The sequence below is a fragment of the Centrocercus urophasianus genome, unplaced genomic scaffold, assembly GCF_019232065.1.
Source record: "Centrocercus urophasianus isolate 14NV4802_14NV808 unplaced genomic scaffold, USGS_Curo_1.0 seq_2, whole genome shotgun sequence".
NCBI classification, from domain to species: Eukaryota; Metazoa; Chordata; class Aves; order Galliformes; family Phasianidae; genus Centrocercus; species Centrocercus urophasianus.
The window spans coordinates 447,561-471,451 of NW_024884755.1; the positions used below are offsets into that span (position 1 = coordinate 447,561).

The window sequence follows — 23,891 nt, forward strand, 5'->3', positions numbered from 1 at the left end:
CTCATCCTGCACCTGTGAGGATGCTTCATTAGCAGTAAGAATGCAAATAAATAAAGAGTAGTCAGTATCAACCAGAAATTAAGTTATTGCTATGTTCTCACTTACTGGACACTGCGGGTAACTCACTTGATAACCACCAAGAGAGGCGAAGGTCTCAGATTGCTCTTGTGTTTTTGTTGGTCAGAGGCAGGGGAGGACAAGGTTAATTTTCTCCCTGCCTTAAGGGCAGCAGTTCTCTTAGGGGGAGCAAATCTTTGTTGCTGTGATGAAAACAGGAGCCCAGTGTCACCCTGAGAGCTGAGCCACAGCTGCTGATGCACAAAGTAAACTAAGGGTAAGGAGCAACGTGGGCTTGGGGAAGTACTGGTGAGGCTCTTAGCGTGGCACACAAGGTCAATCTGACACAGTTCCACTTCCCTCTGCTGGTGAGACATGCTGGGATGGCCAGCATCTCAGTATCGAGTCAAGGCAGCTACAGTAAGGCTTAACATTAACAAGTCTAATACATACAAGACCACTGGCCACCACAGATTATCTCTTAGCCCAAAGTTGATTACGTGTGATGAGCTCACAGCAGTGTCAATCCCTACAGTCCCTCCCCACGAGGAGTATTGGCCGGAGAGCATGAATTTGAGAGGAGGAGGAGAGCTGTACAAAGAGCCTCTGTATCTCAGGCTGATGGCAAAGCAGGGAGGTCCTTTCCAGGACGCTCAGAGATGACTTTCTTAGGCATCGTGCAGCTGGTTCTCTTTCAGCAGGATCTTCTCTCCAGGCTTGAAGGCAGGCATCCCCAGGTAAGGGCAACTGGCACAGCGGAATGCATCCCCCAGGTAGCACTGCCAAGAGACAGGAAAACACTTGTCATCATGGCAACTCTCAGTTCTCTGCTCCCGTTACATGCTTTTTCCATCTAGAGAAACAACCTGCTCCTCAGCATATGCCAGCACAGAAACCACTTCCCTTCCACCTCCTCTGGGCACGTCTTGTTTAGCAGGTAACAGAGCTGGTGCAGGGCACTGCACTCACACAGAGGAACCAAGTTTCCAGCCCAGCCCTACAGGAGGGCAGCTCTGCCTAGGCACTGCTGCGTGCTGGGCTTTAGCAGCTCCCTAACTGAACTCCCATAAGGTGATCTTCCCTAAGGAGACCACTGGTGAGCAAGTGAAGCACAGGGTCACTGTCTACTCTACCTCCTGTGAAGGTGGCACTCGCACTGTAGGCACACAACAAACCAGTGCAGAGCACAGGGGCCGTTCTAAGAGGTGAGATGGTAAAGGCAGAAGCTCTGCAGAAGCAGGCAGCGTTTTAAAAGCAGTAAGCAGCTGCTTTAGTGAGCAGTCATCAGAGAAAACTGTTCTCAGACACAGACTGCACCCTGCAAACCACAGTATACAAACAAAATGACTATTCACATTTCCACAGGCAGATTTGGGCTGCGAGCTCTTCTTCTCCTGTTCCAGCTCTTCAGCCAGGCCACACGTGCTGTAGAAAATAAAGAAGTCACTCGCATCGTTCCGATTTAAAAGCTAGCAGTTACAATCCTTGTTCCAAAACTGCTCTCATGCAACAGCCCTCACTTTGCCACACAACACAGCTGGCTCTGGGACTCTCACGCTCTGTACTTTGTTCTCCAATACCAATTTGCAAAACAAGTGTTGAAGCACACTCCTCCAGCTGAAGCAAGAAGGAAATGACTCTAAAGCAGTTAAACCACATAAACTGTTCCTCCTTAAAATCAGTGGGAATAGGATTTTAGTGAAGGCTACACAAACTGTGTAGCTACCTCTGAGAAGACTGCTGGTCACACCAGTATGGCAGTTTGTAGCAGTTCTGGCACAGCTAGCCAATGCTCACTGTGTTTGGATTTACCTTCACATAGCCAAGATAAGGAAAGGACACGAACCAAGTGAATTATGCTTTCCCACAGTCTTTTTTAAAAACATCCAACTCTAAGGTTCCATTGCTGTGAGTTAGGAGGCACACTGACATGCTAATCCCAACACTGACCAGTTCTTGCAGGCCTTCTTTTTGCCCTTTTCTTTGCAGGACGGAGCTCTGAGAGAGGCTGGATCTGGCTTTTTCAAATCCTCTGAATCCAACAGCTCATCAGAGTCCAAAAGATCCTGGAATATACCATGGAAGAAAACACACAATAAATCCAGTAGGGAATGACATTGCTGTTACATTCACAGAGACACCACTCGCTCTAGCACTAGCACTGCAAACATTCCCTCTCAACAATGCCTTTCCCTCAATTCTCACCACACCTGTGGGCACCCAACACCTCAAACAGCAGCTGAGAAATTCTGCACTGGGGGATGCTTTTGTACCTCTTAAGTTGTAAAGCTTCCCAAGAGGAATGACTGAAATTAGCTAGAGTAGAAAAGAAGAGAGAAGGAATGACAGCAAGGTCTCACAAAAAAAAATGGATACCATCTCTTCGTCATTCATATCACTGGCAGACAGCGTCCACAGCTTAGCAGTAGCTGGGTCCACAGAGGGCTTTCCTGGATCCAAAACAAAACAAGAAGCAGTAGGTACCCCAGCCACTGCCCCATCTATTTCCAGCAACAAGAGAGTTCAGACAACTTTGGAAAGCCCCACTCCACAGACATTTAGGTAGCACTCCCTACCACAGGGATGCCGGTCACTTCAGAGAAGGGCAATTCCCATGTTCAGCTCACATCACGCCTTACCTGAAGGACTTGTTTTCTTGGCAAAGGACAGTTTGAGTTGACTTGAAGATCCCACTTCAAAATTGGGTTTCCTGCCTTCTATCTGAACAATGAGAAGGTCATTGCCTTGGTAGCCCAAATGCTCTCGGACTGACTGGGCCTCCTCTGCGGTCAGAGGTTCCTTTCGCAGCTGCAATGCAAGATCTTTGGTTACTCTCACACTGAGCCCCCTTATTTCAGTGCCCCATCCACTACTCCTGTGTACACAGATAATCAGTTGTGTCTGGCTCCAGTTGCTTATCCCTCAGAACAGAAGAGAACAGAAGAGTCAGTGCCAGCTGCAGTGCAACACAAAGGGCTGACCAGCATGGAGTGAACCAGCAGGCATGATAGAAGACAGCTTCCCTCCTGTCTTCAACCCTAAAGAATAACACCACCTTTGCAGGAAGAAAAGGCTGTGGCAGACAGCATCCATGAACATCCACGGTGAACCAGGGCAGCTAAACACCTTGCTACCCATCAAGTCCTCATCTACTTTTAGGTAACAGCAGAACTCTTGCTTTTATTCTGAAAGCAATCAGTACAAACATACCTCCTTCACTTCCACCAGCCCAGAGAGAGTCAGAGCTGCAGGGAGTTTGGCTGCTGTCTTGATCCCGCTGTTGTTACCTGGAAGACACAAAAGCAGGAAATAGCAAGAAGAACAAGAACAGCGGTCGCTGAAAACCAGATGTGGTGCTTGGAACCTGCAAGAGCAAGAGACCTTTACAAAGTACTCAAACCACAGCTCTAAAGCGGGCCCCCTCCAGTAAAAGCAGGAACAGAACAGAGCAGCTTGTTCATTGGAAGAGTGGCTTGAGAACATAAAGGTGGTTCTAGCTCCAGATCTGTTCTACATACGTCAAAACCTTCCTCAACTCAATTAACATCAATATTAACAGAAAAAAAACCAGACAAACCACACACCAAAACCACAAAACAACAAAATCCCCCAAACACTTTCACATATTGCAATGAACAACCCATGAATTTTTCAAAGCATAAACTGATAATGATTGCTATATTCAAAACCATAATACTCCAGAGCCTTGCTCTAGTAGGCAATTACTCTCTGTTACTCTATTACTCACTGTTTAACCCAAAATTCATCATGGGCTTCTTCTCTTAGACACCTCTTAATAGTCCCAATTGCACTTTACTGCAAATCCACCAAAATCCCAGCCTGACAGATGTGTTTTCTGAAATAAGACACTCCACCTACTCCAGACTTTACATGTCTTAAACAAGATAAACCCTTTACTATTCACGTTAGCATTTCAGGATAACGAAAATCTGTCAGCCAGTGCTCCTGCTGCCTTTCATTTCAGCCTAATTCTCGCAGGAATTCCTTTGCTGCCACGAAAGCGAGGCTGATGCAGATTCTCTTACCTGATTCTGTCACCACGGGTTCTTTCAGGAGGACACGACCCCCAGGCTTAAGTATTCGAGCTATTTCTGCCAGTACCTCTGCACTGTGCTGCGCTGTGCTGCCTGGTACCACACCAGAGAGAACCACATCGAAACTGGACTCCCTGTGAGCCGCTGCAGAGGGAGAGATGAAGACAGTACAATTTTATGCACATACACACTCATAAATATTTGCTTAATGATCAGTTCTGCCTCTCCCCTCATCTCTCGTACCTATGTACAACAGCAGTAACTGGATCACAGAATCATTAAGGTTGGAAAGGGCTCTAAGATGAACTAGTCCAGCTGTCTGCCTACCACCAATACTGCCCACTAACCACGTCCTTAGGTATTACACATCCACATTTCGTGAACACCTCCAGGGATGGTGACTCAGCCACCGCCATGGGAACCCATGTCAGTGAATCACTGCTCTGAGAAGACGCTTTTTTCCTCATAACCAACCTGAACCTCCCCTCAACAACTCCAAGAAATTACTTTCCACCCTATCGCTGTCACCTGGGAGAAAGGCTGGCTCCTTCCCACATCCTCCTGTCAGGACTGCAGATCCACGAGCTCCTCTTCTCCAAACGACCACCCCATTCCCTCGGCCTCTCCCACAGCTGCACTCAGACCCCTTGCAGCTCCGCTCTGTTCTCTGGACACACTGAGGTGCCCCAAACTGAGCAGCAGTGCTGGTTGAAACACCAGCAGGGAACACACCAGTATTGCTGCACTGCTCTGTTGCTGTACTGCCCTACTGCTGTACTGCCAGCTATTAACCACGGCTGCTGCCTGACTTACACACCAGGGCACACACGAGCTCAGAAAGCAGAACTCCCTTCTCCTTTTAAGGCAGACAGTGAAAAACTGAGGTGGTTCTTACACTGAGACAGCTGGTTAACGTTCTCCACGGCCACACGACCGTCAGCTCCCACCGAGGCCCGGACGGAATCCACCAAGCCCTTCAGCGCTCCCACCGGCGAGGATCCGTCCCAGATGACGGCCACGCGCTGCCCTGCGGCGACGCCGAACTCCTCCATCTCCACCTGGCAGAGGAACGGAGCGCGGCGGTCAGGCGGGGCGGCGAGAGCCAACCCAGCACCGAAGCCAAGCTCCCGCTCGCCGCCGTCCCGCTCACCTCTACCCTCTCGCCCGGCGCCCCCGTCCCGCTCTGACGTCATCACGCACCGCCCCTTGCGTCACCGCCGCTGCCCGCTTCCAAGATGGCGGCGGCGGCGGCAAGCGGCTTGCGGCGTGCGGGCTGGCGGCTGTGGCGGGGCCGCGCGGGTGAGGGAGCGCGCGGAGCGCGACGGGTGAAGGGGGCGCGTGCCCGCGTGGGGCCGCGAGCGTGGCCGTGCGTGGGGCGGGGCCGGGGCGGGGCAAGGTGAGGTGAAGGGCAGCGGAGCGGTGCCGCGAGGGGGCGCTGTGGAGCTGCGGGGTCTCCCGGTGTTTGTCGCAGGGGCTGCGCGTCGCTGCCTGGGTGTGAGGGGGTGCGGCAGGGAGAGCGAGTGCCGCCTTCGTGTGCGTGAGGGGAGTTAGGAGCGGGACAGGGAGCGACTCCGTCAGAAGAGGACAGCAGGGACAGGGAGGCGATCGTCCCCCTCTGCTCTGCTCTTGTGAGGCCCCATCTGCAGTACTGAGTCCAGGTCTGGAGCCCCCAGGACAAACAAGACAGAGAGCTGTTGGAGAGGGCCCAGAGGAGGGCACAAAGGTGACTGGACAGGGGGCTGGAGCACCTCCCTTATGAGGACAGGCTGAGGGAGCTGGGCTTAATCAACCTGGAGAAAAGAAGGCTGCAGGGTGACCTCATTGCAACCTTCAGTACCTAAAGGGAGCCTATAGACAGGAGGGAAGGCAACTCTTTGGCAGGGTAGATAGCAGCAGGACAAGGGGGAATGGCTTTAAATTAACAGAGGGGAGGTTTAAGTCAGATGTCAGGACACCGTGCTTTACTCAGAGGGCAATGAGGAACTGGAACAGCTGCCCAGAGCTGTGGGTGCCCCATCCATCCCTGGAGGTGTTCAAGGCCAAGCTGGATCGGGCCGTGGGCAGCCTGAGCTGGGGCGAGCAACCAGCTTACAGAACGTGTTGGAACTGGATGATCTTTTAGGTCCATTCCAATCTAAGCCATTCTGTGATTTTATGATTTTACCTTGTGTTGGAGGGACACGTCCCAGCCCTGATTTCCCTTTCAGGACTCAGGTGCCAGCTGTATGCACCCCAGCGAGGCCTCCATGCCTCGGCTGCACTGAGAAGAGCCTCAGAGGAGCAGAGGAAGGACCCACCATCACCGTCCTCACAGCAGCAGTTTGACCCACAACAGGCAGATCCCCACCCGGAGCAGGAGGCGTGCAGTCCGCAGCACAGGTATCTCAGCTGCTCTCTGTAGTGCTGCTCAGAGCTCTGTGTGTCTCTCTCTAGTGCTGCCTGTAGGGTTAACGTGGCCTTGGCCTCGAGAAGCTGTGACGGTGCCAATGCCACCATCCATCAAGGACCTGGGATGGGACTTGCATTCATGGGGGAGCACCAGCCCTCACTGCTGGATTTCTTTGTAAATCTGCAGTTGTGGTGTGTATATGTGTGTAACCAAAGGCCCCACTGGAAAAACCTAGAGTTAGTTTAGTCGTTTTTTGTTTTGTTTATTTTTTAAGAAGTGTGTTATCTGAGGCCAGCTGGTCTCCACGTCACCATCTGGATTGAGCTTTCTCTTATTCCCCTCTCCTCTCATGGTGAAGGGTCATTAGGAATCCCTTTTGTGGGAAGGAGAGGGAAGGATTTTACAGGAGGAGGTGAGATGTCTGCTATGAGCAGACCTTGGGACGTGTCCACACACAGCGAGCAGCTGGCAGAGCCCAGGTTGCTGTGCGTGTGGTGATGTTCCCTCACTGTACCAATGCCTTCTCATAGTTACACTGGCCAGGGCGGCCAGGAGTCAGAGGACAGTGAGAGCGAGGAGCAGCTGCAGCATCGAATCCTCACAGCAGCGCTGGAGTTTGTGCCTGAACATGGCTGGACAGCTGAAGCCATTGCAGAGGGAGCCAAGGTATGTGGGAGAGAAGCAAAGAACCAGATGGAACTGAAGTTCAAATACAGCCAGGCCTGCATGCTTCCCCCACATACGCTTGGGCCGTGTACCCCCGTCAGCAGATGGTACTGGGCAGGAATGAATCCCAACTAATGCAGGGTAACACTGTCAGAATTACACTCAGGCACAACACAGTGATCCCAAAGAGAGAAAAATACATACAGAAAGAGCTTTTTTAATGCAGTATTGTTTTGTTTTAAATTGTATAGCATCACGTGCAGAATAAATACAACGTATTTCCTGGCTGGATCTTGCTTAGTGTGACCTGGTCTGTGCTTCTCCCCTTCACCTTGCAGACCCTTAATCTCTCTGCTGCTGCTGCAGGGATGTTTCAGAGCGACGGCAGTGAGCTGATCCTGCACTTTGTGTCTCAGTGCAACTCCAAGCTGTCTGACCTGCTGGAGGAGGAACAAAAACTAGTGCAGCTGGGCAAGGCAGAGTGAGTATTGGGTATAAAGAGACATCTTCCTTGGCAGGCACTAGCCATCCCAGACACACTGGATACTTTTAAGTAAAGAATGTAAAGAATTTACCCCAAACCATACCAGCTTCCCAGATGGAGAGTTAGTACAGGCATAGAGGATACGTAATACTTGGCATCTCTGTCACCGAGGTGGGAAAACGATTGATCTCTCAAGTTGATAATTGTTTATCTTGGATGTGCTTTGTAGGAAGAAGCCTATGGAGCAATTCCTGAGAGATGCTGTGGAAGCCAGGCTGAGGATGGTGATTCCATATATTGAGAAATGGCCACAGGTACAAAACGAATATAAGGATTGCGTGTGTGTGTGCGTTTAAAACACCCTGTGGCCTTCAACATGGTCTCCACCAGAATAGGTCAAGGTTGTAAGTGAAACCCTGGCTGGTTTCAAATGATTCACAGCCTTCAAGAGGACAGCAGCCCTGGAGGAACGCAGTCTCTTTAGAACAACTATTTCTTGCCTTTCCAGAAAGGCAAACCTCTCCGTTTTTCACTCCACCCATCTGGGATCCCCAGGGAATAACACTTGGGTGTCTGCTCAGCTGTATTTACAGTGTCACTGCAGTGTCAGGCTCCCTGCAGCATTGTTCTAGCAGCACTGGGATCATCTGATGATTGTAAATGCAGAATTACTGCTTTGTTGCAAGAAACTGCCTACTTACTATTGCAGGTGACAAACCCTTGACAACCTGAAGATAGCTCTGTGTACTGGGAAGCCTCTATGTTTCAAAATTCTTATGGAAGTTTTGAGTTACTCTTTGCAACATCAGAAAGGAATTGCAGCCACAGTAACAAAGTTCCCAATCTTGGGCTGCAAAGGTCACTGCAAAGTTAGCCTTTCTTGTCCAGAGTCACTGCTGGCCTCTGAGTGGCTGAACCCAGCTCTCCTGGCAGAGAGAGAAGATAGGATTCATGTTTTTTGTTACAGATTAGCATAGCTTGTCTGGTGAAGGATGTGGGTGGTTTGAAACTCTCCGGGCGTTGTTAGTATTTTCAAAGGCTGCAGGAGCTCAGGAGGGCCATTATGGCTGTCTGTTCTGCCTTTCATAGCTGCTTTGAGTTCAAAGTCAAATTCAGAGAAATGAGGTTTGCCTCCCTTCCCGCAGGGACGCAGCACAGGGGTGAGTCATCTTGGTCTGTGCTGTTTCTGTGCCTGGAGAGGCAGCTCAGGGAGCCAACACAGGAGCACTGGTGTCATGAGCACGGCTGAGTCATGAGCTGAGCTGCTGCACTGTGTGCTCTGTGCAAGTCTTGCTGCTTGGAAAGACCAGTGCCAGTGAATAGAGCTTGGAGGTCTCACTGGGAGCTGGAGGCCAGCCAGCAGCAACAAGAAAAGATAACAGCAAAGAAACATTGATCTGTTTTCACACAGCGCCCTCCTCTCTTTGACTCTTCCATTTATCTGCCTATTTCTTTCTCAGGCTGTCAGCGTGCTCTTGCTCCCACATAACATCCCTTCGAGCCTCAACCTCCTCACCAGCATGATTGATGATATATGGCACCATGCTGGAGACCAGTCCACAGATGTAAGTCCTTGCACCTTGCAGAGAGGCTCCTTCTGCCCATCCACACCTCAGGAAAATGACAAGTAGAAACAGGCATTGAGCTGGGTCTCTCTTGATACAATCCATTTTTTGAATGAAGGAGATGCTTTCCAAAGCCCCCAAAGGTCTTCAGAAGCTGTACTATAGTTTCCAACAAGACACAGAAGCCAGCAGGGCAAATTATTTCCAATGGGAGTTGTGCAAATTAAAAGGACCTGCTTTCAATTAATCAGCATTCTTTTTGGGGGAGACAGACAAAATTGTTGAGATTTTGAGACTAAGAAGTCGATCCAATTCAGTTAGCAAGCAGTTGCCTCTTCCAGCAACAGCAGCATTCACAGATTTAACTTGAAAACTTTAAAGAATCTACCTAAAAATACGAGTAGCTTATTAAAGCTTTCATCTCTCTGGCAGGGAATAAAAGGAAATTATAACCTTAGTTAAAACAATTAATAAATTATTTTAATTCATATAGATGTAGGGAAAAGCTGCATGAACCATTTAACAAACTACTTTAATAAACTTCTTTTATCTGAGTATGAAAGAGAAGTTACTGCAGTGGAAAATAAATAGAGGGCAAAAAAATAAAAATTAAAGGAATAATCTAGAAAAAGAAAACCTGAAAGACTGTGATTGCATCAGGAACTGCAAGTCCCTTATGGCTTATGAAGGTCAAACAGACTCAGTTTCCTCACTGAAGTGCTTTTGTGGGATGCTGTACAAGGAGCAGGAGTTTGGTCTCAGATGCATCGGAGATCCGTCTGCAAACAGTGACCACTCACATCGCCTTGTCCCAGTTTGTGAGGTGATGCAGACAGCACAGCTTTCCATTTGACTGTCTTCAAAATTAAATTAGTGTTTCCATTCTCCCGTTGCACTATAATCATGAATGGAACAGCCAGTATTTTTTTCTAGGCACTTGCACATTTTAATCACCGTAACGAAGGAAGCAGCGAATGAAGCTGAAGACCTGTTTTTAAACATACACATTTTGTCTGTTAGTGAATCCAGAGCAACTGGAAAAGCTGAAGAGTTGGAGGTAGCTGTGCATTTTTGCACTGTGTAACCTGTTGGTGTAATACATCCTACAGCACTGCTGCCAGCGGTGTATGACACATCCAGTGACAGAGCAGGCAACACTGGTATTCCAGCGATAGCATTTGGGAAAGGTGCATCTCTGTGATCCCTTGCACAGTTCTGTCATCACTTTGTCCCCTTTCTACACTTTTGCACCTTGTGCAAACTGCACTTGGAGTTCAGTTCTAAACACAGCCGTCAGATGTGGGATCTGAGCGTTGCATCTCCTGCTAGCAGCCTTTAAGGCAAAGCTCAACCCTCGCACAACGCAGCCGACCAGCTGGGTACGTTTGCTGTAGGTGCATGCTTGCAACTAGAAGCAGGCGGTTCTGTGGCTTTATAGCCAGTACTCACAATCTCTGCCTGCTGCCACAGGAGCAGCTGTGCTGTCAGATGTCCGTGCTGGCTGGCAGCCCATTGCGTCACAGAGGCGAGCTGCAGTTTGTCAGGAAGGAACGCGTTGTCCGAGGGCTGTTTACTGAGCAGTTTCTCTGACCAGAGGCAGTTGGTAACGATGAGGAGATGGCGTGTTGTTTTCCCTTGTGGTTCTGCAGGGCTGCTTTTGTGCCCCGTGCTCAGCTCATCTCTCTCTCCATCCGTGCCCTTGCAGTTTAACTGGTACACTCGTCGGGCCGTGCTCACTGGCATCTACAACACCACAGAACTGGTGATGATGCAGGATACGTCCCCTGACTTCGAAGACACGTGGCGTTTCCTGGAAAACAGAGTAGCTGATGCCATGAACATGAGCAGTGCAGCTCAGCAGGTAACACTGTGGGCCAGGCACACACAGCATCCCTCATGTACCAATGTGTGTGCAGACAAGGCTGGCTGTTCCATCTCACGCTTGCTGGAAGACCCCTGGTGTACTGGGGGCTGGCAGTTCTGCATCAGTCATTGCTTATGTATGCTACAGTAAAATAAGATGTAGGAGCCCCTCTTTGACTGATGTGATGATTAGGAGCTGTGTGCTGCTCCCAGGAAATCCCTTCCTTGTTTCTTATCTTCGGGTAGCCTTCATCTGCAGCACTTGGCTTATATCAGCATCTTCCTGTAGCAAATGCATGTTTGGTGGCATGTTTGTGTTTGGGTACCCACAGTGTAACTGCAGAGGAAAGCTAATTCTCCTGTCTCCTAGGTACAGTCAACTGGCAAAGCACTTGCCCAGGGCCTGATGGGAGCTGCAGTGACTGTAAGTAATGCTGAAGTCAGCGAGGCCATGAGGGCAGAATCTTTATGCTCCCTTCCACACTTAACACTAGCATGTTTTCCCTCTTGAATCTAAATGACAGCATAAAGGAAAGTTGTTCTTTGTAGCTTAAATGCTCATAAAGATGATTTTCTTGTTAGTTTGGGCCCAGATTGCTTTTCTGTGCTGAGAAGAGTTGTAATACAGCATAAAACGAAGTCCAAAGCTGCAGGATGAGCTCATGATTAACAACACGAGAAAGCCAAACTGCCTGTTGCATAAACTAGACCTGGTTTTCACTATTTGCAGCAGCTCTCAAGCATTTCTGCCTCCACCTGCAGTTACGGCTGGAGCGTGGGAGCATTTCCCAGCACAGACACAGGGTTTGGGCGGTGCCATGGAGCCAGTGTCTCCACGAGCAGTACGAGCCCCTTCTAACTCGGATTCTACACCACTGCGGGGCCCATTGCACGTTACCTGCAAAGTGCTGCACTCCCTCCGCTGCCTGGGTCTGACAGTGTCCCATCTTCTGCGCCCACAGATCACCAACCTGACGGGGCTGAACCAGCGCCGCTGAGGACGGAGCCCCGCGCTCCGAAGCCACATCGGAGCGAGGATGGAGCGTCCTTTCCCCGCAGCACCAATAAAGCCCCGCACTCTCACCTCCGCACGCCTCTGTTCTGCTTCTCCCGCGGCGGGCTGGGTGGGTCGGGTCCTCCGAGGCGGCAGGGGGCGCGCGAGGGCGGCGGGAGAGGTGCGGCGGCGGCCTAGCAGAGCGCCATCGGGGGCGGCCATGCCGTACGCCAACCAGCCCACGGTGCGCATCACCGAGCTGACGGACGAGAACGTCAAATTCATCATCGAGAACACCGACCTGGCGTGAGCGGCGCCCCGGGTGGCCCGTCCCGAAGCCGGCTGAGGGGAGGGGGCGCAGCGGGAGGGCCTCGGTGGGCGGCGGGGAGGGCCTAGGCCTGGGCAGGCCGCGGGCGGGGCTGCGGGGCGGGCGGCGGGAGCGGCGTTGGCCCGCGGTTCTGCGCGCTGAACGGAGGTGTTTCTTGCAGCGTGGCCAACTCCATCCGGAGGGTGTTCATAGCGGAGGTGCCCATTATAGGTACTGGTTTCTTTGCTGTTTTGTCTGGCGGTCGTCACGGCTCCTTTTGCCTTCACCCGGAAAGTTCTGTGTGCCCACATCGACCACTCAGCTGTCAGAGAGCAGCTTAGATTGGAGGGAGTCTTAAAGCTCATCGAGCGCCAATCCCTGCGGTGTGCTGGGTGCCCTCTATCCCACTGGAATCACAGAATCACCGAGGTTGGAAAAGACCAACAAAATGATCTAGGCCAACCATCCACTTGTCACCAGTAGTGCTCACTAAACCGTGTCCCTCAACACAAAATCCAACACCTTGAGCACCTCCAGGGTCAGTGACTCCACCACCTCCCTGGGCAGCCCATTCCAGTGCCTGGCCACTCTTTCAGACAAGTAGTATTTCCTAACATAGTAGTATTTCCTAATGTAAGGCTGCCTAGGATCCCCTTCAGTCTGGCCTTGAATGCCTCCTCCAGGGATGAAGCATCCACAACCTCTCTGGGCAGCTATACCAGGGCCTCAATGCCCTCTGAGTAAAGGATTTCTTAAATCTTACCTAGATCTACCCTCTGTTAGATTAGAGCTATTCCCCCTTGTCTAGCTTGTTCTCAGCTCATTTTGTTCTTCCTTGCAGCTATTGACTGGGTCCAGATAGATGCCAACTCCTCGGTGCTCCATGATGAATTCATTGCCCACAGACTGGGTGAGTGCCGGGCACAACTTGTCTCAGGCTGTTGCAACCTTTATCACAAGGCTGCTGTTCCTCTGCATTCCCCTCATCTCACCCAGCCGTGTCTCACTGCCCTCTTTCCACAGGTCTCATCCCACTCACCAGCGATGACATTGTGGATAAGATGCAGTATTCCAGGGTGAGTAAAGCAAAACGTCTCAGGTGCTTGTTTTGGTGGTGGGTGCTCGATCTGATGGGAAACCCCATAAATTCTTGCTGAGAGCACTTTGACATAAAGCACTTTGACCTGTGTCTGTTCCAGGACTGCACATGTGATGAATTCTGTCCAGAGTGCTCTGTGGAGTTCACCCTTGATGTCCGCTGCAACGAGGACCAGACGCGGCACGTCACATCCCGTGACCTCATCTCCAACAACCCCCGTGTCATTCCGGTCTGTGCAACCTCTGCCTGTCAGCACGTCCCCTCTCTGCATTCCCACTGAGGCTGGGGTGGCTAACGTGTGGGGTATGGACAAAAGAAGGCTTTCAGGAACATTTCTTACTGCCTGAAATCCTCACTTAGAATATCATGGGAGCACAAAGCAGGAATATTTGCAGAAAGAGTTGTGTGCCATTGTCCTTTTTGCTGTCTCATTCTTCACTTGCTGTCTGATGACATCTAAGCCACTGTGGCCTTGTTAAAGCCTTACCCTGCATCCTCATCTCATGGGTGAGGCAGCCTATTCGTCTTGCCTTGAACACCAGGAGCAGGTGCACTTGTGTCCTCCTGTTGTGCTGCTGCATCCTTCTGCACGCTTGCTGCCAGAGCTCTGGCAAGGTCAGCCCCTTCAAATGCTTGGCAGGAGCCCAGAGGCCCCCAGCTTTCTAAGTCTTGGCTCTCAGCATGGCAAGGTGTGAGGAGCCCGGGCCAGAGCAGTGCTGCCAAATGGCTCTTGCCCAGTCACCTTGGGGAGGGTTGGCAAAGCTAAAGCAGAGCAGATGCAAAGGGGCTTCATGGAGAATATTTGAAAAAGCTGTCAGCTGGAAGGGCCCTGCTCTAATCCTGCATCCAGAGGTCACCACAGCCTGGGGGCTGCTTCTGGTGGTGAAGATGGTTCCAGAGTGCCTAATTAAAGCAATAGATACAGCTTGCTGTCTCTTGCTTCAGCTGTGCATCATCTTCCAGCAGTATCATGGGCGACTGAACTGTTGCAGAACCAAGCAGCTGCACTGGGCACAGGCTGTGACCCTCTTCATCCTGTGGGAGAGAGCAGTCTGGTGGAGCAGAATATCACAGAGTTGCAGCTGTCTAAATTGCCCTGATTTCCATTAAATAGGGTGTGCTGTGTTTGTTGCTGTAAGTCGCTCTGCAGTGGCTCTCTGCAGGCATTTTGTAGGTAATGCTGTCCGTGAGGTTGGCATTTTGATTTGTTTCCTTGCTTTTGTTCTCCTGCAGGTAACATCTCGGAGCAGAGACAACGACCCCAATGACTACGTGGAGCAGGATGGTGAGTTGCATTCAGCAGGGAGTCAGAGCTGCTGAAGGAAATGAGTTTTCCTCTCAGTCTCTCTGAACCCCATCCTTTGTTTACTAGTTGTGTAAACCTGGAACTGACATCTAAAACTGTCACCAGCATCAGCAGGGTTAGCATTTTGTGTTAGTAAACAAACAAGTGTCCTGTGTCAGAGAGCACTGCTCTCTTCAGTTTTGAGAACGTAGAAAACAAAAATGCTAAGTGCTGCAGCATGTATTTCGGGGCCTAAGCTGTGCTTTTGGGTATGCCTGCAACTTTTATACTTTGCAGGATGTTCCTTAGCTACTCTGGGGACATAGGGAGCCCCTCTAAGAATCCGAGCAAGGCCCGGCTTCTGGTGACACGGTCCTGGGCACTTATCATTCCTGCCTTTTCCCTTGCGCCATCCTGCACGCTCATTTCTTCTCATCAGCCTTCTCTCACTGGCTTTTCTGTAGACATCCTGATTGTGAAGCTGCGGAAGGGCCAGGAGCTGAAGCTGAGAGCCTATGCCAAGAAGGGCTTCGGCAAGGAGCACGCCAAGTGGAACCCCACAGCAGGGGTGGCCTTTGAGTACGACCCAGACAACGCGCTGAGGCACACGGTGTACCCAAAGCCAGAGGAGTGGTACGTCATGGATGGCTAAAGCACATGGCCAGGCTGGCCCTGTTTGGGGTGTGAGATGCAGCCTGAAGGCCAACCTGCAATATCCAGTGCAGTTGCAGCTGTAGAGCTTCAGTCTGACACTCGAGGGCTGCTGAACCTAATTGCTGCGTGTCTCTGTAATCTTTGTTTCACTGCTGTTGGCCCCCTGGGGTAAATGAAGGCTGCATCAGTCAGGAAGGATTTGAGAAGATTTCCCAGGTGACGCTCAGTTTCCCCCACCTCCTGAAGAGCTCCTACACAACAGTCAGATGCTTTGTGCAGGGAGAATGAAGAGCACCTGAGTAACAGATAAACCAGCCACATAAAGCTGATCCAACCACCCACTTGCATTAGAACCTGTGCCACAAGAAAAGCACGTGAAGTATTAGTAATTGGCAGTTACTGGGTCTGTTAGTTGCCAACACAGATGAACTATTTGGAGAGACCAAGAATAGTGACAACCTGGGCTGTGCTAATTGCACCCTTGTGGATTTTGTGATCTCAAACAAAGAGTACAAACAGGACCCTTAATTTTAGGAGAGCAAATTCTCAGTTTTGTAAAATATTAATGGGTGGAACCCCCTGAGGAATTGTCCTTGGGGATAAAGGAGCAGAAGAGAGCTGGCAGCTCTTCAGAGATGTTTTTGTTAGGACATAAATTCCCATTTATAAAAGGTCAGGCAAGGAAGGCAGGAGACCAGTGTGGCCGACCTCCTGGTCAAAGGAAGGAACTACATAGGCAGTGGAACCAGGGCCACGTATCCTGGGAAGAAAATAGAGATGCTGCACAGGTGTATAGAGATGGGTGTAACAGCAAAGAGACCAACACAATAGGAGGACATTAGAAAGGAAAGAAGGGAAGTGCTCACCTGTCTCTGAAGATCTAGACTCACAGTAAAAGCTCCACAAAAGAGGAATCTCCAACCAGAGATCCTTCCCCAGTGGCAGCCAGGTCTTAAATGAGGTCTAAGAGAGGTACAGCCAGGCTCCACCCCTTCTTATCACACAGCTGAACTGCATTCACCTGTGCTCCCAGGACTGACCAGGCCCTTTCCCCAGGTGCTCCATCAGTGCTTCAGGAACTCAACAGTTACTGTACAGTTGGGAAAACTAAGGAAGACAGGGACTTGGCTGGATAGCCACATTGAAAGAGTTACAGTCAACACAGTGTCCAAGCAGAAAACGTACAGCTTCAAGGCAAAGGGACTGAGTGGTCTTTAAGGGTTCCTTTGAAGCCAGATCATTTTGTGATTCTGTCATTTTAGCCCAGGGCATAATTTGGGTCACTAAGTGTCACTTTTTCTTGTACAAACTCACATCTTAGTGACCACCCAGCAGACATGCTGCCATTGAGCACGCTGGAGCTGGCAGCAGAGAGGCACGGGGTGCTTCAGGAGCTAGAAGGGACAGCAGATGAGCTGCTGTGACTGCAGGGCAGCAGGCAGAGCTGCACAAGGTCGGGAAGACCTCAGTGCAGAAGCAGGATTTGGTGCAGGGACTGCAGAAACCGGGGGGAACAGAAGCTTGAGCGGAGCTGCAGCTGGACAGGAGGCCGTGCAGCAGAAGGGGCTCAGCAGGTTTTCCTCCTGCCCAGGCCCCGCATTGCCAGGCTTGACTCCAAAAAGGCCTGTCGCTCTTCCTCGCTGTCTGCTTTGAGCCTGCACACTCAAACGCATTGCCTTGTTTATGTTGCCCCTTGCTAAGGCAGCTGTCAGTAAAGGAGCTACTGGGAGCAGCAGTTAGCCTGTATTCCACACCTCCAGCTGTCTGCCAGGTGTTTTCTGCCAGAGGGACTCTGCCCAGATTCTGAGATCTGCCCGCAGCGATCCCAGGCCATTTTTACGGGTGGAAGGAACAAACCCCAAAGGAACAAACCCCAAAGGAACAAGCCCCAAAGCTTGGCTTTGATGGGCTCTACAGGACGCCTCTGTGGGCTGGTTCGGTCAGTCTGGGTGGGGGTGGGCCAAGCAGGCTGCTGCTCTGCAGTATCTCTGCCACGAGCACATCAGAAGTGTTGGTGTGCCTCTGTCACCGTCACTTTGGGGGCAGAACTGGAGAGTTCTGTAATTGCCAAAGGATTCGTGGCAGGAAAATGGCACCGAAATCTGCTTGATCGTTTGGGTTGGAGGCTGGATGGTTGCGAAGCAGGAACGTCTCTGTGATGTGGAATTTCAAATCAGGATTTGAAATAATTTTAGGCTTCGTTGTGGTGCCGCAAAAAATTCTCTGGTTTCATGTCTGTAGTGCTGGATGTTAAGAAGTGACAGGTTGAGCCCGCGTCCCTTTGCAGCGAGGCGTTACCCGTCTGGGTGGCCCAAGGCAGTGCTGATGCAGATTCCTTTGTCTGGTGGCAGACTGGGCTGCGTCCTCATGAGCCTGGTGTTTGGTGCAGCAAGCTGGGCGCCTGGAAACAGCTCTTGAGAGGTTCTTGACAAAATCTGTGTCAAAGCTTGAAGGACCGAAAGAAATGCTGATTGCTGTTGGATTGCTGTGTGTTCCCTGATGATAATGGATTTCTTTCCAAGTTCATCTTGCTCCTGGTGAAGACAATACAGAGACAGATGCCTCTGCTGTCCAAGGATAGTTATTGTTTTGGTTTTGGTTTTACATACTCGCTGTGTTTTGAGCTGTTGGCAGAGCACTGGAATGCAGCTGGACTCTCAAAGCAGACGTGGTGGAAAGAGATTCAATCTCTGCCCCGTTTTCAGTAAGAGATGATGTGGCAAGTAACGTGAAGGTCCATAAATGCTTTATCTTTCCCAGCAGTTTGTTGCAGGTGGAGGCTTTGGTTGGGAAACGCAGTTTTATTGAGGACCACTGATGACAGGACATGAGGATCAGCCTTTCTTGGCCTCACTGGGTCTGAGGGAGGCCAGCAGGAGAACGTGGTGGGCATGGAATTTCCTATCTTGGCTTCTCAGACTGCTCAAGGCAGAGGAAATAGAAAGGGCTACATTAATTTGAGCTCTTTTCCATGACTTGATCCGATGCTGACCTTCCCTGCTCTCTGATTCTAGGCCCAAGAGTGAATACTCGGAGATTGATGAGGAGGATGCTCAGGCTCCATATGACCCCAATGGGAAGCCTGAGAGGTAAGGGAGCTGGACGTGCTGCTGGGAGGTGGGGGATCGAGCTGGGTGCACTGCATTTGCTCTTGGTGTGAGTCTGATATGCTACACCAGAGTTTGCCAGCACGGAGAGCTGTTGCTCCCTAAAAAGCAAAGCAGGAGTTGCAGTTAAATGGTGATGTGCCCAGGCCTGGCAGGTTTTGCCCTCTGGGAGTAGGTGACTCTTCTGAGTGCCTGTTACCAGGTAGAGCATTGCAGTCAGGAGGCTTGGAGAGATGGCTTAGGGTGATGTCGGAGACACTGATGTCATCAGCAGTATTATTCACCCGTGTGAGTCTCTCATGCTCTGATTACTGTTGCTGCCCTCTCTTCCAGGTGATATGTGCTGCAGGAGTGCCTGCAGCCTGACAGCCAGTCTTAGCTTCCTGGTGTAGCTTTCACATCACATAGCTGAGAAGAGAAAATCTCACAAGTGCTCGTGTCTTGGAGGGTGGTGAGGGCTGCTCTGAGCTCTGTGGGGGTCTGTAGGTGCTACTGTAGCAGGGCAGTGCTGGCTTGTGCCCAGCTGGGAGCTCAGCAGTGCTGGTGGCTGGGGCTCCCAGCAGATCTCCCTGTGGTGTGTCCTGGTGAGCTACAACTGGGTGCTCTCAGGTTTTGCACCTCTGCACAGAGCACTTGATAACTTCCTCCCCAACTTGTACCCTCAGGTTTTATTACAACGTGGAGTCTTGTGGCTCTCTGCGCCCCGAAACCATCGTTCTCTCTGCGCTGTCTGGCCTGAAGAAGAAGTTGAGTGACCTCCAGACTCAGCTGAGCCATGAGATCCAGAGTGACGTGCTCACTATAAACTGAAGTGGCCCTTTGCAGGAGATTGTCCAGGCAGCAGTGATGCAGAAGGTTCTTGCCTCTGCCTGGCAGCACTCTGGGCTGAGGGATTGTTTCCTCATCTCCCTCTGCCTCTCCTGGTGCAGATCTGCTTGTCAGCAACACTTCTCAGAGAAAGCCATGGTGACACATAGGGTAAAGCAGGAACAAAGTCTTTGCTGGGGTAGGGATGGGCTTTGTCTCTGAGCCCAGAGTTTTGGACTGTAGTCACATACTGTTTGGGATTGGGAAGCGTGTACCTCATTTACACAACCCTGTCCTGTTTGTATGTCTGTTCCTTAACTGTACTGAATAAAGTCTAAACCCCTGTGTTCAGTCGTCCCTGAAAGCTCACCCGTGCAGGAGGAGATAACACATCATTTAGTTCTCTCCACTAGACATTAACTTAATGAGACCTGCTTCGGAGCGAGCATTGCTCTGTATCTGCCAATTGCTGCTCTTGACCTGCTAAGGTCTGTGATCTACTAAGGATGCCAGAACCCCTGCAGCAGGTAATGCTGTCCCTTAGAGTTCCAGCACTGTGTTTAAAGCAGATGTTCAAGGCTGGGCTGCTAAGAGCCACGTCACATGAGGCAGTGTGGCAGGGAAGGGGGGCCAGGGAGCCTTAGCTGTGTTTAAAGGCTGCTTTGGAGCAGACTCTACCCCTGTGCTGTGTAATCTGTATGTCATGGGGTTTGGGAGAGGCTGTCACTCGTAACCCCAGCTGGTTACAAACAGCTCTGGCTGTGCCTGCAGCATGCAGGGGCTGAGCTGGCTATGTGCTGAGCCACAGCAGTGGCTGGAGGGCTCCAAGAACTGCCCAATTCCTTCTCCCCTTCCTCAGCACTCAGGATATGGGGTGAGCTCCTCGGTGACTGCTGAGAGAGCGTGAGCAGGACTTGCTGTGCCCCTCTCCCCTCCTCAGCTCTTTCAGGGCTTCCTTTGGAATGTCCTTGCAGGCAGAACAAAGCTTTGAGCCAAACACGCTGCCTGTAGCATGAGGAAATCTCCCCTGCTCAGCATTTTTGGCTCTCTGGCATGCGATACTCCAACTTCCCAAGCGCCTTTGGATGGAACAGACAAACAGGAAGGGTGGATAAGGGTTGTTTATTCATTGAGCAATTCCTTAAAAAAAAAAAAAAAAAAAAAGAGAGAAAAAAAAAAAAAAAAAGAAGAAAACCCTAATATTTTTTGGTAATAAATGTGAAATCTTTTCCAGACGAGGCGTGCAGCCAGGAAAAGAGCAGGTTACACCCCTGACCAGAGGGTGGCCAGTGCCCAGGGACCCATATGCACCCACAGCTCCCCAGCCCCATCCACAAGCTACACAGACCCAACACACAGTATTTACAGGCCACAGACCACAGGTTCCCACATCACAACGCTCCCTGCTCCCAAAGCACAGACCTGGAGCTTTCAGGGAGGAAATAAAACCACCAACCAACCAAACCAGACCGAAAGAAGAAAGAAACACCGAGGGTTGCACTGCAATAAAAAGATAGCCCTTCTAAAGGAGTTCAATAAATAGGAGAACTAGAAAATCAATTGCTTTTCAGTTCAGTCCATTAAGCCCAGCTCCCCTGTGCGAGGTCTTTCACCTGCTCCCACTGCTCCCCGCTGGCTGCTACTGGCCACAGTGAGTGCCTGGGTTGCCCCCGGCAAGCGGGCACGGTGGTGGCACATGTGTGGGTTGGGGTACAAAGCTCAGCCCCCAGCCCGGCCCGAGGCCTCGGTGCAGAAGGACAACCAGTTTCTCCTGAGACATCCCAATCCTGTAGCGTTCAGAGCTCTTTGCAAAGTGCCACGTGAGCTGGGCGCAGTGCCACGGCCGGGCAGTGCCGTCCTTCCTTCCTACCTGCAGAAAATCGGCCCAACCTCTTCGCCCCCACCTCTTTTCCATCTCCCAGCTCGAGAGCCCGAAGATCTCAGTGAGCATCTCCTCTTTCTGAGGTCTCCTCGGGGGCGATGAACTTTGCGTCCGCGTGAGAAGGAAATATCTGACTGTATAATATGGATAGGCAATATATATTTGAAGTCACTGAGCGCAGCCAGCCGTCACCTCCTGGAGCTTCAGGCCGGGCTGCCGGGCCCGGAGGATGCCCCCATGCCATCTCTGTGCAAACAAGGGCTCTGCGCTTCCCAGGGCCCGGACACCCCTGGAAGGGAAGGAAGGGGCTGCAGAGCACCCCCCATCACGGGGACGAGGTGGGCTCCCTGATCTCAGGTTGGTCACCGCCGGGGGGCTTTGGCTTCAGCAGGATGAACCTGTCGAGGAGGTCGGTGTCCGAGCCGGCCTGGGCGCCCGCATAGGGCTCACCTGGAGACAAAGCACAGCGTGGGGATGGCTGAGGGGCTGCGGGATCCCTGCGGGGCCCTGAGGACACTCACCGGCATAGCTGGAGGACTCGGCCATGTTCTGCGAGCCGGTGATGTGGTGCCAGTAGGCGCTGCGGGGCAGCATGGTGGTGGGCGTGCAGGGGTAGGAGAAGGGCTCGCTGCCCTTGTTCAGCAGCTGGGGGTGAGCACGGCACACACGTGAGCCCACCCCGCAGGGCACGAGCTGCCCCAGGCGACCCACCATCCCACGGGCTGTGCCTCACCCTGACGTTCCTCTCCATCTCCAGCAGGACCCGCTTGTGCTGCTCGGCGATGGCCAGCGTTGCGCTGTGCACGCGCTGGTAGATCTGCTCGCCTTCCTGAGTCTGGAAGGTGTAGAGACCCTCTCCTGCATCGCACATCCTATGGGGTCAGAGCAGAGGGGCATTACAATGGCACCCACAGTGGGGTGGGCCAGGCCTCAGCACAGCCCCCCAGCACCCACGGGTGCTCTTCCCAGCCAGGATCGTCCCGCGGCCGGCCCCGCCGCCCCCTCCCCTCGTGCCGGGCACGGTGAGTCAGCGGAAGCCATAGGGCCAGGATGAAAGGAAAGATCATGTTTCTTCCCCTCTGGAGCTGGTAATTAGCAGGAAAGCTCCTAATATAGCCAGGCCTGGCGGAGCCTAAGCGGCTCCCCCCATGGCTCCTGCAGGGCTGGGTGCGTGGGTGGCCCCGGGAAGGGCCCGGAGCGGCCCTACAGCTATGGGGCACCCTATGGCAGCCCTCAGCCCGGCGTCAGGCCTGGGGGGGGATGCTGGGTGTGCCCGTCTCCATCTCACCGTCCCGCCTCGAAGGTGAAGCGCGTGGCGTCGCGGCCGTAGCGGCGCAGGGAGCAGAGGGGCCAGGAGAGCAGCTTGAGGCGCGGGTTGTGCGTGTCCCAGAGGTAGATGTTTTCGTGGGTGATCTGCAGCTTGCACTCGCCGTACACGTCCAGGTTGGGGCAGGGGAGGAGGAACACGTTGAACCGGTCTGGGAAAAATATAATAATGATAATAATACACTGAAAAAAAAAAAACCAACCAGAAAACCCCAAATCTCAGCACGGCCGCAGCAGGGCTGAGCCCAGTGCCCCACGCCATGCTCACCCGTCTGCTCGCACTGCACGCCGGCCGCCAGCAGGTCGGGCTCCCCCAGGCTGATATCATTGAGACGGGCACCCAAGCACTCCACCGACAGCGCCTTGTACCACTCCTCAGCCTCCAGCTCTGCAAGGCACACAGCGTGGCAAAGCGAGGCCTCATGGCCTGGCATCGCCCAGCCCGCAGCGTCACCCCGTACCCGAATCGCAGGTGAAGGTACGCGCGGAATCGTCGGTGAAGACGATGGCCACCGCCTGCCTCTTGGTCTCCTTGGGCAGCCGCGTGATGCACTTGACGTTGCTGATCTCGGTCACCTGGAGGGGTGGCACGGTGTCACCGGGGCAGTGCTGGGGGGCAGGGTTGATGCATGGCACCCCCCGGCTGCGGCTGCTCACCTTGGGGCAGCCCCGCAGGCACGCTGCCTTCTCATCTGGGTACTTCTCCAGGCGCTGGGGCCCTTTGCTGGAGGATTTGCGGAAGACGAGCCAGCACCGCCGGTAGATCTGCGGGTAGAGATGAACCATGCATCCCCCTCCCCTGCAGAATAGCTCTTTCCCCACCAACCCTATGGGATTTCCACGCCTGGGAGTAGAGGAACCTCAGGTACACGTGGTGCTTGCCACCTCTGGTTTCCCCATCCCCAGGTCAGGGATGCCCACGGGGTCCATTGGTCCCCTTCTACCATCCTGGGAACAGGAGAGGACACTGGGGTCCGGGCAGCCTTGGTGTCCCTGCATACAGCCCCCTGAAGCCCCCACCTCGCAGACCTCACACAGCTCCATCCCGCTGTCTGCCCCCATCCCATCCCCATCCCCTAAACTCGGAAGGGGTGATGAGACCACTGTGTCCCCCTCCCATCCTCCCCCCACCCCACACTCGTTCTTTGTTCTCCCTAATTAGCGTGAAATTACCCAGCATGCTCCGAGCAATGGAGGTGGGTGGGGGGCTGGCCCCGCTCCCCCTTCCATGAGAGCTGTAACCCCCCATTTTGCAGCTGCTGTGGGGCATCCCCCCCCCCCAGCGCTGCTAGGAGCAAAGGGAAACCGAGGCACGGCACTCAGCGGGATGGCTCGGCAAGCAACAAGTGTC

General features: G+C 52.4%; 4 protein-coding genes across 4 annotated transcripts in view; 2 read left to right on the forward strand and 2 right to left on the reverse strand.

Annotated features, from left to right (window-relative positions):
* Nucleotides 1-641: 641 nt before the first annotated feature.
* Nucleotides 642-5,315, reverse strand: CIAPIN1 (cytokine induced apoptosis inhibitor 1). The gene is made up of 9 exons (XM_042821580.1): nt 5,263-5,315; nt 5,008-5,170; nt 4,104-4,256; nt 3,268-3,344; nt 2,697-2,865; nt 2,434-2,507; nt 2,008-2,123; nt 1,413-1,482; nt 642-836 (listed from the first exon to the last, which is right to left on the reverse strand). Exons 2-9 carry the CDS (start codon nt 5,162-5,164, stop codon nt 726-728), a joined length of 927 nt encoding a protein of 308 aa, XP_042677514.1. The 5' UTR covers nt 5,165-5,170; nt 5,263-5,315; the 3' UTR covers nt 642-725.
* A 32-nt stretch (nt 5,316-5,347) lies between these two features.
* On the forward strand, nt 5,348-12,166 carry COQ9 (coenzyme Q9). Its single transcript, XM_042821579.1, has 9 exons — nt 5,348-5,411; nt 6,320-6,491; nt 7,032-7,167; nt 7,506-7,648; nt 7,881-7,965; nt 9,112-9,216; nt 10,922-11,077; nt 11,450-11,503; nt 12,042-12,166. The coding sequence occupies exons 1-9, from the start codon at nt 5,348-5,350 to the stop codon at nt 12,075-12,077; spliced, it is 951 nt and encodes a 316-aa protein (XP_042677513.1). The 3' UTR covers nt 12,078-12,166.
* A 102-nt stretch (nt 12,167-12,268) lies between these two features.
* Nucleotides 12,269-19,679, forward strand: POLR2C (RNA polymerase II subunit C). The gene is made up of 9 exons (XM_042821764.1): nt 12,269-12,379; nt 12,562-12,611; nt 13,222-13,290; nt 13,404-13,456; nt 13,580-13,708; nt 14,713-14,764; nt 15,229-15,397; nt 18,433-18,507; nt 19,191-19,679. Exons 1-9 carry the CDS (start codon nt 12,294-12,296, stop codon nt 19,333-19,335), a joined length of 828 nt encoding a protein of 275 aa, XP_042677698.1. The 5' UTR covers nt 12,269-12,293; the 3' UTR covers nt 19,336-19,679.
* Nucleotides 19,680-20,435: 756 nt separating this feature from the next.
* DOK4 (docking protein 4) overlaps nt 20,436-23,891 on the reverse strand; it is a 4,503-nt gene continuing 1,047 nt past the window's right edge. Inside the window, exons 2-8 of the mRNA XM_042821486.1 lie at nt 23,198-23,305; nt 23,002-23,116; nt 22,809-22,928; nt 22,503-22,692; nt 21,948-22,086; nt 21,736-21,859; nt 20,436-21,664 (exon numbers count right to left, since the gene is read on the reverse strand). Coding sequence (XP_042677420.1) covers nt 21,540-21,664; nt 21,736-21,859; nt 21,948-22,086; nt 22,503-22,692; nt 22,809-22,928; nt 23,002-23,116; nt 23,198-23,305 — 921 coding nt within the window. The 3' untranslated portion in view covers nt 20,436-21,539. The remainder of the gene's footprint in view (nt 21,665-21,735; nt 21,860-21,947; nt 22,087-22,502; nt 22,693-22,808; nt 22,929-23,001; nt 23,117-23,197; nt 23,306-23,891) is intronic.